General features: G+C 34.9%; 1 protein-coding gene and 1 long non-coding RNA gene across 5 annotated transcripts; both read right to left on the bottom strand.

Annotated features, from left to right (window-relative positions):
* Positions 1-2,514: 2,514 nt before the first annotated feature.
* On the bottom strand, positions 2,515-3,614 carry LOC134243914 (E3 SUMO-protein ligase ZBED1-like). The gene is made up of 2 exons (XM_062726156.1): positions 3,168-3,614; positions 2,515-2,997 (listed from the first exon to the last, which is right to left on the bottom strand). Exons 1-2 carry the CDS (start codon positions 3,554-3,556, stop codon positions 2,817-2,819), a joined length of 570 nt encoding a protein of 189 aa, XP_062582140.1. The 5' UTR covers positions 3,557-3,614; the 3' UTR covers positions 2,515-2,816.
* Positions 3,615-9,501: 5,887 nt separating this feature from the next.
* On the bottom strand, positions 9,502-15,194 carry LOC134243913 (uncharacterized). 4 transcript variants are annotated; one of them, XR_009987137.1, is made up of 7 exons: positions 15,021-15,194; positions 14,644-14,784; positions 11,624-11,738; positions 11,270-11,373; positions 10,887-11,053; positions 10,295-10,580; positions 9,502-9,829 (listed from the first exon to the last, which is right to left on the bottom strand). It is a non-coding gene; the product is annotated as an uncharacterized LOC134243913 (long non-coding RNA). The 4 variants fall into 4 exon arrangements; XR_009987138.1 differs by having other exon boundaries at positions 11,606-11,709; XR_009987135.1 differs by having other exon boundaries at positions 11,624-11,709.
* Positions 15,195-16,780: the final 1,586 nt, after the last annotated feature.

Below are 16,780 nucleotides of genomic sequence, written 5' to 3'. Positions count from 1 at the left end.
AAGTAAAATAACTTAATTCATAACGTAATAAACAATTAAGTCATGAGACAGTCTATATTAAACTATTTAGGGATGGTTTAAAAATCTTGATAAAGTGTTTTTCTTTTTCCCGTCTTTCTAAAACGTTCTCTGTTTTGAGTTTATAAAAGGGATAAACTGTGAATTGTCCCTGTCCACAAACAGCAAGATGTTCACTGAGTTTTATTTTTCTGTACTCGGGTTGGTTGATATGCTGTCTGTGTATACGTATACGAGTGCGAAGGGCAGTACCGCTTTCTCCTATGTATAGTTCTCCGCATCCACCGCGTGTTATACAATAATAAATCAGGTTTTTTGATGTCAGGTCATATCTGCATTTAGGGTAATTTTTTTATTCCCTAGTGTAAAAGTACTTTCCTCTTTAATATATCGGCAAGTTCCTCAACGTGAATCGAAGTATGTATTGACCGTGTATGAATTCCGTTGTTGACATAAAGATTTGCACAATATTCTCCGGAGGTTTTTAGGTTGTCTTTTACTGTTGTTGAATTTATATTTTTCCAGCACGTTGGACATTTTCTCATCCGTCTGTAGAATGTTAATGAGGTAATATTCCTGTTCTTCGGATTGTAGGTATTTACAAGCGGTAATATTGAGGTATCCGGATTGTCACTTTTTGAGGAATAAATGAGTGTTTCTCTGTCGATTTCAGTTGCCTTTTTTATTCCATCCTCAATGATTCTGGAAGGATAACATTGTTCAAGTAAATATTGTTTCAATTCATTTAGACGTTCATCTCTTGTTTTGTCGTCGCTAACTATTGTGCAGACTCTTCTAGCTAAATTGTACGGGGTCGAGCGTTTCGTATGGCTAGGATGACAGGAACTGAAATGAAGATATTGATGGGTGTCCGTCGGTTTGTAGTATATGTCTGTCGAAAGACATTCTCCATCTTTTTTAATTAGGACGTCCAAAAACGGAATACTTTGTAAACTTTCTTCCATTGTGAAGTTGATGTCAGGATCTAGATCATTCATAATATTTAGGAAAGCTGCTAGATTCGCATCGCTGTCATTTCAAATTATAAAACAATCATCGAGGTATCTTTTCCAATTGTTCTTTATATTTTCTGTAGTTTGTTGGTAAAAGTAATTATGAAATCAAAAATATTACAACTGCTCAATAACAGCGAGTTTTACGATGAAATATCAGAAAACAGTGACAAAAAGACAATGCGAAAAATCAAAAACTTGATTAAAAACCACAACACAACGTCCTGTTTAACAAATAAAGAAGAGGACTTCTTAATAAATTTTGATTTCAGAGAAAGTGCCTTTTATGGACTTCCTAAGATACACAAATCTAAAACAATAAAGGAAGCGATTAAAATACAAAACTCTGCATATGTTACATGTAACGACCCGGAAGATCTCACATTTAGACCTATCGTAGGTGGACCAAATGCTCCCACACAAAGACTGAGTCATCTTATGGACATATTACTGAAACCTTTATGCTTAGAAGTAAAAAGTTATGTTCGTGATGATCTGGATTTTCTGAGACATCTACCTGAAAATGTTAGTCATAATGCCAAACTAGTCACAATGGATGTTACCAACTTGTACACTAATATTACTACTGATCTTGGTATCAAGGCGCTCGAATACTGGATTGATAAATATCCACAAAAAATTAATGAGCGTTTCAGCAAAGACTTCATCTTAGAGGCGAGTAAGTTAGTATTGCAAAATAATACTTTCTCCTTTAACGACAAGCATTATGCACAAAAGAAAGGAACAGCAATGGGAACGAAAATGGCCCCTACTTATGCCACCCTTACACTAGGATATCTAGAAGAGAAGATGTATGAAAGAACAACTCGGTACTTTGACCAACAAACTACAGAAAATATAAAGAACAATTGGAAAAGATACCTCGATGATTAGGGCTGAAACGATACGCCCCCCTCACGATACGATACATATTGCAATACATGTGCCACAATTCAATATTTTCAAAACGATACAATATGAAGGAGAAACAAATCATACAATTGAAGAAAAGATATAATCAGGTAAGTCGCACTTTGTAATTTTAATTTCATCAAAAAATGTAAACAGATAATTCAACAAGCACTATTTGTGCCATGAAACAAGGATAAATCATTGAATACAATGAAAAGAACATTGAATAATCAATTAAACAATGAAAGTTAACTTTTATTAATTTGTCATTTATCAATGATCAGAATGACTTTTAGTCGAACTGCTAGTCTGCTATGTAATTTGAATGGAAACTTTCTTTAAAGTCTTTAGCACAAGTCACTCGGAACTTTAAGATTTGATTTCAAGAAAATCAACATATCCACATTATCACCACTCAGTGAAGCTCTCTGGGCACATACGATTTCCCCTGCCGCAGAAAATACCCTTCTGAGGGTACTGATGTTGCAGGTATTCCTAAGTAATACTTTGCCATTCTAGAGAGTACAGGGTAATTGGTTTGGTGAACCTTCCACCACTCTAAAGGATTGCTTTGAAGAGGTGTTGGTGCCTCAGTTTTGTAAAGAGAAAGCTCTGACTGGATCCTGTCATGTGCGCTTGGTGGTTTTTCTATGCCTGTGATAAAGACATCTCCAAATAAATCGTCCATTGACATTTTTTCTCTTTTAACAGGGGGTGCATCCTCCTTAACTACTTCTCTATTCACCGGTGGATTTGAATCAGGAAGACGTGGGAGTTCTGGAACAATATTCTCAGCTTTTACTGTCACATCAGCCACCTGAAGATAAGTGCATAATGTAATGTTCGTTAAGAATTAAGATTTGAATTTCACCTTTAATATATATTTGAAAAAAAAATGATACTTGCCTTGTTCACATCAAAGAAGAGTGCCTTGTTCTCCAAGTCTTGAAATACATTCTGACGCTTTTCATTTGACAGATATGGTAGAGTCTTGAATCTGGGGTCCAGTGCTGAGCTGTTGAGCAAGACTGACTGAATATCTGGATCAGTGTACCTGTAATTTAAATTGTAAAATGATTTAATAAATACCAAAAAGGCTAATTAAAAGTTTTAAAACTGTGTTGTTATAAATAACAAAACTGTACTAAATATTAGACATCATGATTCATTAATCTTAAATTAAAAATTTGTGTGGTATAATATTAATTATTTTTAGTTTTTTACCGTGTTGCTAGATCATTTAAGATGGTTTTTTTAACTAGCTGAATCAGATTGCTGTCACTATCCTTTGGAGCCATTTGTTGTTTCAGCATCTCCAAGCTTGGATGGATAAAAGATATGGTAGGATGTTTACTGTCACACATCAGAGTTGTAAGCGTTTTCATTGGTTTCAAAACAAGGATCAACTCTTCTGCTGCTTTGAGATCATCATCAGACAATGTGACTACATCTTTCAGATTCTTTTTGACATCCTTAGACAGAAGGGTTGCAAACACTGCAGGTTGCTGCTCAATATATCTACTAAACATGTCGTACGTACTGTTCCAACGAGTTGATAAATCTTGAATCAATTTGTGTTTGGGAAGTTCAAGCAAAACCTGTTTTGATGCCATGATAGCTGTAGCTGTAGAACTTCTGTGAAAAAAAGACACTATCCTTCGAATTCTACCTGCAACTCTATCAACTTGTTGACATTTAATTGCCCTCTGTGTCGCAAGGTTCAATGTGTGTGCAAAACATTTAATGTGGGGGGAAAATTCTGATGAAATGCTGCTTATTCCAGAGACAATGTTACTAGCATTATCTGTAGTAATAGCAATTGGTTGAGACTTCTTGAGACCCCACTCTTCAACAGCATTTGTCAAAACTTCAGCTAAGTTCTCAGCAGTGTGAGAGGAATTTAATTGCCTGGTTTGTAAAGTATGGTTCTGAATTTCAAAACTGCCATCAATGTAGTGGGCAGTGATTGTAACATAACTCTGGGCAGCCCTAGATGTCCAACCATCAGTTGTCACAGCAATGAAATCTGCTTTATTACTGTCAGTAAGAACTCTCTTTTTTACTTTTGTGTAGAGTTCTGGCATCACTTTTTATGCCATGTGTGTTCTACTAGGCATCTCAAATTTTGGTTCTAAAATGCTGACCAAATTCTGAAATCCAATGTTTTCTATTGTTGAAAAGGGGCGCATATCACATGCTAGAAATCCAGCTATTGCCATGGTTATGTTTCGACTCCTCTGTGAAGTTGACGGGAACTTTGTTTTTGGACTAGAAAAATTGTGAAGCTGCAATTGAGTGAACTGCCCTGTATGTGTGCTGTTACTTGTTTTCACAGACATTGTAGACGGAGAATTTTTTAGAGTAGCTGTTACTGGGTTTACTGGGCTCTCATTCAATAATATTGAGTGTTTACGTTTTAAATGTACAGCCATATTGGTTGTGTTTCCTGCCTTGTAACTAACTTCATTGAAACAAATTTTGCAGACAGTTTTATCTCGTTCCGTAACTTGCCTTTCGTTCACGGTTATTATCTTAAATCCAAAATACTTCCATACCGCCGACCGATAAGACGCAGGAGGGTTCTGTAGTTTGATAGGTTTCACTGAAAGATTATTGTTTGTGTCTGTCACAATAGAAACATCGCCTCCTTCAACTGTATCTGTCGAAATTGTTGCCATGTTTTTTCACCTCGTGTAGTTAAACTAATTAAGTATGTCGAACCCGATGCGATAAACCAAACCTGATTTTAAAAAAACGTATCGAACCGAAAATCGAAGCAGTGAATCGAAAATTGAACCGAGCGTAAGTATTGAACAATATCGATATTTCGGTGAATCGTTTCAGCCCTATCGATGATTGTTTTATAATTTGGAATGACAGCGAGGCGAATCTAGCAGCTTTCCTAAATATTATGGATGATCTAGATCCTGACATCAACTTCACAATGGAAGAAAGTTTACAAAGTATTCCGTTTTTGGACGTCCTAATTAAAAAAGATGGAGAATGTCTTTCGACAGACATATACTACAAACCGACGGACACCCATCAATATCTTCATTTCAGTTCCTGTCATCCTAGCCATACGAAACGCTCGATCCCGTACAATTTAGCTAGAAGAGTCTGCACAATAGTTAGCGACGACAAAACAAGAGATGAACGTCTAAATGAATTGAAAAAATATTTACTTGAACAATGTTATCCTTCGTAATCATTGAGGACGGGATAAAAAAGGCCACAGAAATCGACAGAGAAACACTTATTAATTCCTCAAAAAGTGACAACCCGGATAACTCAATATTACCGCTTGTAACTACCTACAATCCGAAGAACAGGAATATTACTCCTACAGTGCGTCACCTCAACAACCTTCTACAGACTGATGAGAAAATGTCCAAAGTGCTGGAAAAATATAAATTCATCAACAGTAAAAGACAACCTAAAAACCTCCGGAGAATATTGTGCAAATCTTTATTTCAACAACGGAATTCATACACGGTCAATACATGCTCCGATTCACGTTGTGGAACTTGCCGACATATTAAAGAGGGAAGTACTTTTACACTCGGAAATAAGAAATTTACCGTAAATGCAGATATGACCTGTGCATCAAAAAACCTGATTTATTGTATAACATGCGCTGGATGCGGAGAATTATACATAGGAGAAACCGGGACCGCCCTTCGCACTCGTATACGTATACACAGACAGCATATCAACCAACCCGAGTACAGAAAAATAAAACTCAGTGAACATCTTGCTGTTTGTGGACAGGAACAATTCACAGTTTATCCCTTTTATAAACTCAAAACAGAGAACGTTTTAGAAAGACGGGAAAAAGAAAAACATTTTATCAAGATTTTTAAACCATCCCTAAATAGTTTAATATAGACTGTCTCATGACTTAATTGTTTATTACGTTATGAATTAAGTTATTTTACTTTGACTCTATTATTGTTTCCTCTATTAGCATTGTGACGTCATTGCATTGTTGTTGACGTTATCAACAGGTAACGTTATTACGTCACATTTTTGAATTGTAAAACGTCTGAAGAAATAATGAAGAAAGCGCTTACGTTTTACTAACATTGTTGCCTTGTCATTTTTTTTCTAATATATATATATATATATATATATATATTTATATATATTTATATATACCCCCAGTATTTCAATGGTGTTGACAAATTAAAAGTTATTTTTTTTAAAATATGACTGTATTATACAATGTAATATGAAAATAAAAGTACTATATATAAATTTTAAAAGTAAAAAGATCTTATGAAAAATGAAGCACATGTATTTTTAAAATTTACATTTACTGGTACTTTCCCTGTGAAAACGGGCAAATGTAAAAGCTGCGATGGATAAGAAGAGGTTGTACTAATTGCCCAAATCCCTGCTGTCAATTCAAAGAAAACAGAAGTACGCAGCAAGTATGATGGATTATTATCCTACACATAGGAGTGTTGGCTGTCTATTCATACTTTCACGACAAATGCCACGAGTTAATCTTCGAGCCTTTTCTTTGGAATATTCTATTGAATAAGTGTGATAGCTTCGCTCCTTTTCTGTGGAAATTATTCTATTAAATAGGTTTGATAGCTTCAATGAAATAAAAAAAAAACAAAACGTTCTTATAGCCTAAAATTCGAGGTTTAGAAAATATGTTTAACACATTTTACAAATTCCATATCGTATATAAGCAAGAAACACTAAAGCAGTAAAACGGCTATGAATTTTTAACTTTTTTTTTAAATTTCCTGTTTATCCACAAAGTGAACTCTCCCAATTGGTTACACTTTCATTAAAAGGTTGTAATGGTTTGCCGAAAAACGTATCGCGCTTCGACGGTCAAGGACTCTGATACCATTTATGTTCAATAACTTGAATCAGATCTTTGAGAATGTAATGCTTATATAAACTCCATTAAACGATCTTATTAAAAAATGGTTTTCTTATTTTTGTCTTTTATATTAGTTTAATATGACACAAGTGTGCATGGGAAAAACAGTGGTTACGTTATATACTTACTATATACATCGAAATTGTTTCTTGAAAAACTTTTAATTATAACTATTATTTAAGATCTGTTTTTCCGTGGTGCAAAACAAAAGATAGTAGGTATATTATTTCATTAAATTTATTCTTTTTTTTCTACTTTGAAAACCAGCCAAAACCAATTATAGAACACGTTTGAGAAGACCTTTGAATAAATGTTTAGTTTGACACAGTAATGCAACGTAACAACTACGTGACAATCAACGTATTCATTTACATTTCATTTATGCTTATGTTACTTTCGTTCAAGCAAACGCTCGAGGCCTCTGTAAACCCCTACTCACGAAATGTCAGAGTTGACAGAGACAGCCGCCATTTTGGTCCCGCTTCAGATTTTTAAATGTTAATATCTTGAGTTTAGATTCACTATTATTCAAACAAATTATAAAGTATTAAGCATCAATAAAAGGGTCTCTGTTAACATTCCAAAAATAAATGAAAAATATTGAAAAACAAAAAAGTTAGAAAATACGATTTTTTATCTTTGCATCCCTTAACAACAGGAAGTATTTATGACGAACAAAAAGTCATGTCATACACTTATAAAATTTTCATGTTCCATTACTAACATACCCTCATAAGGGCATGCATGTCCTATGGACATATTTCTAGTTTATCCAGTAGAATGATACCTTACAGCCCCAATTAAATTATACATGACTGTTTCATTCGTTTCAGATGTAACAGAGAAGATATTTAAAATAGGCTCTATGGAACCAGGTGCCATGTTGTTTGAAGCCTCTAAAGAATTTTATGTAAGTTTTAAAGTTGTAATTCTTTATAAAACAACTACCATACAGCAGAAACAACAAATTTTTTTGACTGGTGTTAAGGTCTCACACAAGGAAATAATTTCAATATATATTACTATATAGCTTGAATTAAATTATTTGATTTATAAAATTAGACTCTCAGCAGAAAATTCATGAAAGAGAAAATAAAGATTAATGCTTAAACAAAAATTTGAGATCAGAAAAAATATGCCTTATGCGGATTTTAAGAAAGAAAATCGACAGTGAACTTACCTACCCCGAAATGCACGTGGGATTCACACGTTGACAAACAGCCTACACACCATCCAGGAAGTTGCATCATGCGCATCTGAAAAAAGAGTTCCTTTTAATTCAGTGGGATAATTCTGCTAAAGAAATGATATTCCTAGTACACGAGTCCAATTTTAATACTGTAGGCCTAAAACAAATTGCCAAAAATGAAAAAAGAAAAAAAAATTGTCTCTATATATATGGAACTTCAATTGACTAAGTTCATTTTGATTGGCTATTTCCTTGCGTAAGACCTTTAAGACAACTAAAAGTTAATGAAATTAAATGAAATTTGCACAAAATGTCTCTGAGTTATTTATCTTTCATATACTAGTGCATCGAGTTATGTCCAAGACACGATGTAGTTACGATATCGACACATTACTTTTTTTATAGTTTACTATAATAGTTCTATATTCTCATGTGTATATTACAATACTTTTTGTTTTAAGACTATTTCCTTACTGTTGATATCCTCGATATGGTTCCGATATCGAATCATGGTTGCTCTAGGAATTGTGATTTCCATCCTTAATATGGTGTTTTTAACAACTGTTACTTAAAAATTTCTTGATAAATTTTTCCCTGGTGTGTCGATATTGTCGATATCGACGATATCGCTTCGATATTGAATCATGTTTGCTCAGTTCTTGGTAAATGCCTTCCCTGTTTCTTTGAATGTGTTTATGTTTAAATACTTTACTTTTACGAAGATTTTACCTGCCATCGATATCGACGATATCGTATCGATATCGATTCATGATTGTTAAGAGCATATTGCTTTACCAATCTTCATCCTAATATAAAAACTTTATTTTTACATCACTTCTGTGTTTAAAAAGTTTACCTTACTGTCGATATCGTCGATATCGACGATATAGTGTCGATAACGAATAATGATTGTTAAAACATTTTCAAGAATTTTCACACAAATCCAATATCTTACTTTTAATCTAATCTAAAACAATAACAACCCTAAAATTTTCTTTATCATATTAATTTATTTTTATATCCAATAAGGAATCAATTTGGACTTCACTTGTGACTTTCTAAAATTATGTTATACCTCAATGTGAAAATGAATTGTGCAAATAGGATCGATATCGATACGATATCGTCATGATATTGTCGATATCGACGACATCGACATAATATAGAGTCTCAAATACAGCACCAGGTATTTCCAATTAATAGTGCTGATTACGATCGATATCGATACGATATCAACATAATATTGTCGATATCGTCGATATCGACATCATATTTGTTCTTGGACATGTATGGTGCATCAAAATTTATCTTTGTCCTTAAGGGATGAAAAATAGGAGATAACTCTTCCTAACAGATTATTGAATGTTAGGCTAAATTTCTATATAAATTCATCTTTGGCATATTAATTTCAAAACTTGAAAAAATTTAATAAGTGAATTATTGAGAAAAAAAATTTGAATGAAATGAAAGCTGAAATATTGTAGTTTTTGGCTATCTGCTAAAAAATAATTTCAACTCTAATTAATGAGCTCTAATTAGCTAAGAAACAGGAAGTTCACTGATTTTTAAGGAATTAATTAGCAAAAAAGTGAAAATCTTAATTTTAAAACAAAGTCAGAGACTGGAAAAAATGGTGTCAAAATAGACTTCAATAATGTACCTTGGAGCTTTGATAACAGTGATCACTGATTAATGGCTGGTGATTAAGATAAGGGGTTCTTAAGCAGTGGGGGGTGATGAGGCTTTTCCATCAGTCATCAAAGAATGGAGTTTCTCTTAGAAGACCAGGCAGCTCTAAAATAAATAAACAACACAAAAGTTTACAATACTTAAAAATGTGCACCACATACAATAGCATATTCTTAGAAAAAGACTACAAGTATACAGTTAAATAATTACAATGCCAAAAAAAGGACCAAGATGGCTCATCAACATCAATACAAAAAAGGAAGTATTCCTCACAACAAAGGCCAGAAGAAAATAGAGACCACCAGCCCAGTCCAATCTCTGGTTCCCATAAGAAGACTAAGTAAAGAAGAGTTTCAGGACATTGTACGGCCACAGAAAAATGGGGTGTTTGCAGTTAAAGATGCCAAGAGCCGAAGCAGCGAGATGAAGTTTTTACGACCCGGGCCAAGTGAGGTCCAGCCAGTGGACACCTACATGGAATCTGTGTCAGATGACCCAAATTCAAAATTATACAAAGTACTTCAAGAAAAGCTGCTAAATTGTGGAACAATGCATTTAAAGAACACTCACAGAAGTTTCCAGACTGTGATGGTCAACCGGACTGGAATCAGCATGGGGAGGAAAAACGAGGCCTGGCATGGATCCTTTCCATTTGATGTAAGAAGTGCCACTATACCAGTCACCGAGAAAAGCTTTACGAAGAGGTGAGAAGATCTGGCAGGGGAGGAAGAGCTGCACAGCTGAATGTGGCCATGGCTGTCGGTCACCTGGGTACCAGTCTTACAACAGAGGGTATGCGTGGTATGCTTCTTGGTGCAAATATTGAACCAGCGTCAGCCACCAACATGCAACAGACCTGCAACAAAGTGGGGAAAATTATAACCGATGTAAATAAAAACAGTATGAAGAAAATTCGGCAGAATATTCAAGAACTTAATGAAAAATGTGGACTTCCGGATACCCCCATCAGAGCGGAAGGAGATGCTCGGTACAATAAAGCCACCTTCAGTGCCATTGGGAAAACCCCATTCCAAGCTGCCACCCAAGTGACGTACACCGTAAGTGAAAATGTAACTCAGAGGAAGAATGTGGAAGCAGTTTTCTGTGGGAATAAACTATGTAAGAAAGGTGCACACCTACGAAGGAAAGGAAAAGAAGTTACCTGCCCAGGACATGAAGACTGCACTGCAACCATTCCTCCGGAGACCACCATTGGAGACGAGAAGAGATGGGCTGCTAATTGTGTTGGTGAGTTACAAAGTGATGACCAGCCACTAGTCATATCCCATTTCACCAGTGATGGAGACAGTGCCGCTGCGTCTGGTGCATCTGAAAACAAGGACGTGATTGAAAACCTTAAGAACTTGCGTCACTTCTTTGACTCTCAAAGAAAACAGACTGCTAAGGCTCCATTCAGCAGTCACATGTTTCCGGGAAGAACCAAGGCCATAAGAGAATCCATGCAGAGAAGATTTGCCTTGGACCTGAAGCTTCGATGCAGGACAGAGTACGAGAATTGCTACAAACACTACTCCGGTGACTTACCTTTGATGAAGCGTGCTATGTCTACTGCGGTTGGTTCCCTCATAAACTGCTACCAGGGACAGTGCGGGAAGTCCTGTCAACTCTATTCCTTTTCCTGTCGTGGACTGAAAAGCAATAAGTGGAAATCTTCAGTGTTGCCTAGTGACTTTGAATTAAACATGACAGAAAAAGACAAATGTTTGTTAAAAGACTGTATAAATTTGACTTTAGGACAAAGTAATCTTGATAGAATCAAATATCATACTTGTACACAAAAATCTGAATCTGTAAATAGGGCATATTTAAAATCAAATCCAAAATGTATTACAAGTAGTAGGAATTTTGAAAGTAGAATACATAAAGTTGTGCACTCACTAAATAGGGGTCATGGAAACTCAACACTGGAACTTTGTGAATCTGTAGGGGCACCTGTTGTCAAAGGAAGTAGAGTGGTCCATCATCTAAAACAACAACAAAATAGACAAAATTACTTTAAAATGAAACAAAAACTGTTAAAATATAAATTTCAAAGAAAATTCTACAGATCTAAAAGATATCAGCTGTACGATAAAAAATCTAAAGACACTTACAGTAAATCATTAACAGATCCAAAATTAAAAAGGAAATTGTAAGACTGTGAAGGGGGGGGGGGGGCATTGATGATATGTACATGCATTTCAAATGTATAAAATTTGTCTTTAAAAGTATATTTTGTGAACTATCTTATATGTAATAATTGTTTTTATGGTTCATTATGCATTAATTATTTTCAACTGTGTAAATGGGGAAAATGTGGACATGTTAATAATGTATTATTGTATATGTAAAATGTGACATTTTCTTATACGAGAGAGTCTGTACATGTAAAAATGTTATATTCTTTATTAGCTCTTCTGAGCCAAAGGCTCAAATTCTAATGCTATGGCCATTTGTGCGGTGTGCTTCGTGCGATGTGCGGTGTGCGTTAACTTTTCAGAATATGGGCCATAACTCAAAAACCCCTTGGCCAATCATTGTCAAATTTGTTACAGGGTATCCTTGGCCCAAGGGCTACCATTTGTACTAAAACTAGGGTTGGGACCCTAAAACAAGGGCAGATAATCAGGAAAATAGAACCAAAAGTACTGGTTGCTAAAAAATCTTCTTCTCCAGAACCACCAGGCAGATTTTCACCAAACTTACATACAAGGTTCAGGATATGTTGAAGATTAAAAATTGTTCAAGTCATGACCCTGGGGCAAAGGGTGTGGTCTCAAGGTCACTTCAAAGTTAACCAAAATTTACACTTAATAAAAACGTTGATGTTTTGCTTACTATAAAGGCTAGGATCATAAAATCTTGTAAGTTAATGCATCTAAGGACTTCACATCATGTTAACACAAAAGTAGGTCACAGTGACCTACTTTTCAAATTTTACGGGCTTTTGTTTTCAAATTGATTTGGATGCATATTTTGGACACTTTAAGGCCTATGATCATCAAACTTTGTCAGTTGATGCATCTTGGGTCCTTAAACAAGGTCAACTTAAAAGTAGGTCACCGTGACCTACTTTTTGAATTTTATGGCTCATCTTTTCTTAAACATTTCATCCCATTATTTCAGATACTGAGAGGTTTAGATTCATCAATCCTTGTAAGTTAATGCATGTTGGGGCCTTAAAACATATTTATGAAAAAGTAGGTCACTGTGACCTACTTTTTGAATTTAGCAGGCATTTGTTTTCAAATTGTTTAAAAGGCATATTTTGAATACTTTCAGACCTATGATCATCAAACTTTGTCAGTTGATGCATCTTGGGTCTTCGGAAAATGTCGACCAAAAAGTAGGTCACGGTGACCTACTTTTGACATTTTATGGCTATATTTCAGTATCTTAGGTACTTTTTGGCTTATAATCATCAAACTTTGTCAGTTGATACATCTTGGGTTTTCGGAGAATGTCGACCAAAAAGTAGGTCACGGTGACCTACTTTTGACATTTTATGGCTATATTTCAGTATCTTAGGTACTTTTTGGCTTATAATCATGAAACTTTGTCAGTTGATACATCTTGGGTTTTCGGAGAATGTCGACCAAAAAGTAGGTCACTGTGATGTAGTTTTGACATTTTATGGCTATATTTCCATATCTTAGGTACTTTTTGGCTTATAATCATCAAACTTTGTTAGTTGATGCAACTTAGGTTTTCGGAGAATGTCGACCAAAAAGTAGGTCACTGTGACCTACTTTTGACATTTTATGGCTATATTTCCGTATCTTAGGTACTTTTTGGCTTAGAATCATCAAACATTGTCAGTTGATGCAACTTGGGTTTTCGAAACCTGTCGACCAAAAAATAGGTCACTGTGACCTAGTTTTGAATTTTTATGGCTATATTTAAGTATCCTGGGTACTTATTGGCCTAGAATTGTCAAACGTTGTCAGTTGAGGCATCTTGGGTTTTCGGTCGATTGTCGACCAAAAAGTAGGTCACAATGACCTACTTTTGAGTATCTCAGGTACTTATTGGCTTAGAATCATCAAACATTGTCAGTTGATACATCTTGGGTCCTCGGACAATGTTGACCAAAAAGTAGGTCATGGTGACCTACTTTTGACATTTTATAGCTATATTTAAGTATTTTAGGTACTTTTTGGCTTCGAACAATCAAAACTTTGTATTTGATGCAACTTGGTTTTTCAAAGAATGTTGACCAAAAAGTAGGTCACTGTGACCTAGTTTTGACATTTTATCGCTATATCTTAGGTACTTTTTGGCTAAGAATTATCAAACGTTGTCAGTTGAGGCATCTTGGGTTTTCAGAGAATGTCGACCAAAAAGTAGGTCACAATGACTTACTTTTAATTATCTCAGATACTTATTGGCTTAGAATCATCAAACATTGTCAGTTGATGCATTTGGGTCCTCGGAAAATGTCAACCAAAAAGTAAGTCACGGTGACCTATTTTTGACATTTTATTGTTTTATGTAAATATCTCTGGTACTAATTGGCTTAGAATCATCAAACTCTGATAGTTGATGCATCTTTGGTCCTCGGGGAATGTCAACCATAAGAAGGTCACAGTGACCTACTTTAATATGTGAGGTACTTATTCAATAGAACCATCAATCTTCGTCAATTAATGCATCTTGAGTCCTCAGAAAGTTTCAAATCAAAAAGTAGGTCACCATGTCCTACTTATGGTATTTTATAGCTATACTGAAATATCTTCAATCTTAACAGGCAAAGAATCATCAAACTTTGTCAGTTCATGCATCTTAGGATACTTAGAGTAAGAGGCTTCAAATAGAAGTGATAGATTGTACAATTTATCAGAAGAGTGATTCAAGGCCCTTGGGCCTCTTGTTATTTAGCTCATTAAAATTTTTGGAATAAAAATCCTTGTTTTTCTTACCTGTGTGATGAACACAACAAAGGTTACAGAGGTAATTGGTAGAAATCCGGGTATACGGGTGTCAAAACTGTCCGTTGGTGACCAGACTGCATGCCGCATCGTTTATCTGCCATTATTGATCTTTTCAAGGGGAGACAACTCCTGAAATCAGAGAAATTTTAGTGAAAATGAGAGTTACCTGTCCCTCTTTAGGTCTCACACAAGGAAATAATTTGACTATATATTACTATATAGCTAATTAAATTATTTAATTTATTAGACTCTCAGCAGAAAATTCATGAAAGAGAAAATAAAGATTAATGCTTAAACAAAAATTTGAGATCAGAAAAAATATGCCTTATGCGGCTTTTAAGAAAGAAAATCGACAGTAAACTTACCTACCCCGAAATGCACGTGGGATTCACATGTTGACAAACAGCCTACACACCATCCAGGAAGTTGCATCATGCGCACCTGAAAAAAGAGTTCCTTTTAATTCAGTGGGATAATTCTGCTAAAGAAATGATATTCCTAGTACATGAGTCCAATTTTAATGCTGTAGGCCTAAAACAAATTGCCAAAAATGAAAAAAGAAAAAAAAATTGTCTCTATATACAGCCTACTCCGGATATATTGAAATTCAGGGGACCATGCAAATTATTTCAATATAACCGTAATTCAATTTAAGCGAAATCGTGACGTCGCCATTTTTTAAGTTCAATCCCGATATAAGATAAAGAAGAACAAACCCGAACAAATTAATTTTGTCAGCGTTTATATTTAACAGTAAACAGATTACATAGAATATAAGTCCTTGAAAGTTTAAATAAAATTTTTTCTTTCTGTTACATTCAAAAGACAATCTTCAACCTCGTTATTATTCCACGATCACTTTTATTTACGTTTTGAAGAAAAATCACAGGACTTAAACAGTTGAGTACTGTCGAACTCTGCTTGATTTCATCGTAAGTGTACTCAGGTTAATCCCTCAGCTATTTCGAATTTAGACTTATCAATAGCCATTAACGTTTAATTTCAAAGTTAAGGTTTCTTTTCTTAAGATCTGTGAGGGTTACTATATTACATTTAGCATCAATTTCTCAATATTATGTATGTGGAAACATGGAATTTAACAGTGGATAAGTTTATTTCGTAAGAGCATGCAGTATAAAAACACATAAGGTGAAAATTTAATTATTCACACCTTTTATATCAACTGGTCATTCATGCATAATTTCTGTCGCCAACTTAAACAACAGCCGCCAAGGAGTACTTCAATATAACCGTTATTAAAACAACTCATTATCACTTGTGGGGACCGATCAGTGGCTTCAATATAAGCGATATTTCAATATAGCCAATTTCAGTATAACCGTTATTTTAATGCAAAGAATATAAGAGGCAAAAACTGGGAATTTATTTTCATTTCAAAATAAGCGGAATTTCAAAATAAGCGAGTTCAATATAAGTGGAGTAAACTGTATATGGAACTTCAATTGACTAAGTTCATTTTGATTGGCTATTTCCTTGCGTAAGACCTTTAAGATAGGCAATCCCTCAGTTCTCTTTTCAGGTATAGGAAAAGGGTATTCATGTCTCACTTTTGGACAGATTTTAGTTAGGTTTGAGTCATGAGTCACATAGGTGACCACTGGTATTCCTACCTTTTGTCTGTTTTTTTAAGGAATCACTGTCTATTTAGTATAGTATGCCAGGGCATCAACGATAGTGGGAAACATGGGATAATTTGCATAACGGGCGAAGCCCGTTATGCATAAAGTATCCCATGTTTCCCACTATTGTTGATATCCCTGGCATACTATACTAACTAGACAGTGATTCCTTATATTTCCATTTCATTGTGAAATAAAATTGTAGATTTAGACTTTAAAAATGTAGACATAGATTTAAATTACACGAGGACTCCAATGCCAATTTCAATAGTCCTTGCCCACTGACGTCAAACACAAAGGCAGCCACACGAGATTTACATGCATATTCGGCCTCCTCAGTGTCAGACACAGAGACAGATGCGCATGAGATTTGCATGCATATTAGGCCTCTTTAGCTCCTGACCTACCGACCTGCCTAATTTACATGCCGGTAGAATTATCAAGAAATCAACTGTGCTAACTTTCAAAGAGTTATCAAAGAGAAA

Source organism: Saccostrea cucullata, unplaced genomic scaffold (assembly GCF_032062105.1).
Source record: "Saccostrea cucullata isolate Sc308-1 unplaced genomic scaffold, CSIRO_AGI_Scuc_v1 ctg3871, whole genome shotgun sequence".
NCBI classification, from domain to species: domain Eukaryota; kingdom Metazoa; phylum Mollusca; class Bivalvia; order Ostreida; family Ostreidae; genus Saccostrea; species Saccostrea cuccullata.
This window is presented reverse-complemented; position numbering and strand designations above follow the sequence as displayed.

Excerpts from the sequence above, each read along its gene's own strand:
- LOC134243914 (XM_062726156.1), bottom strand. The coding sequence starts at position 3,556 with ATGGCATCAAAACAGGTTTTGCTTGAACTTCCCAAACACAAATTGATT. Across the intron at positions 2,998-3,167 it reads TTAAATGATCTAGCAACACG|GTACACTGATCCAGATATTC; the intron begins GTAAAAAACTAA and ends TTTAAATTACAG.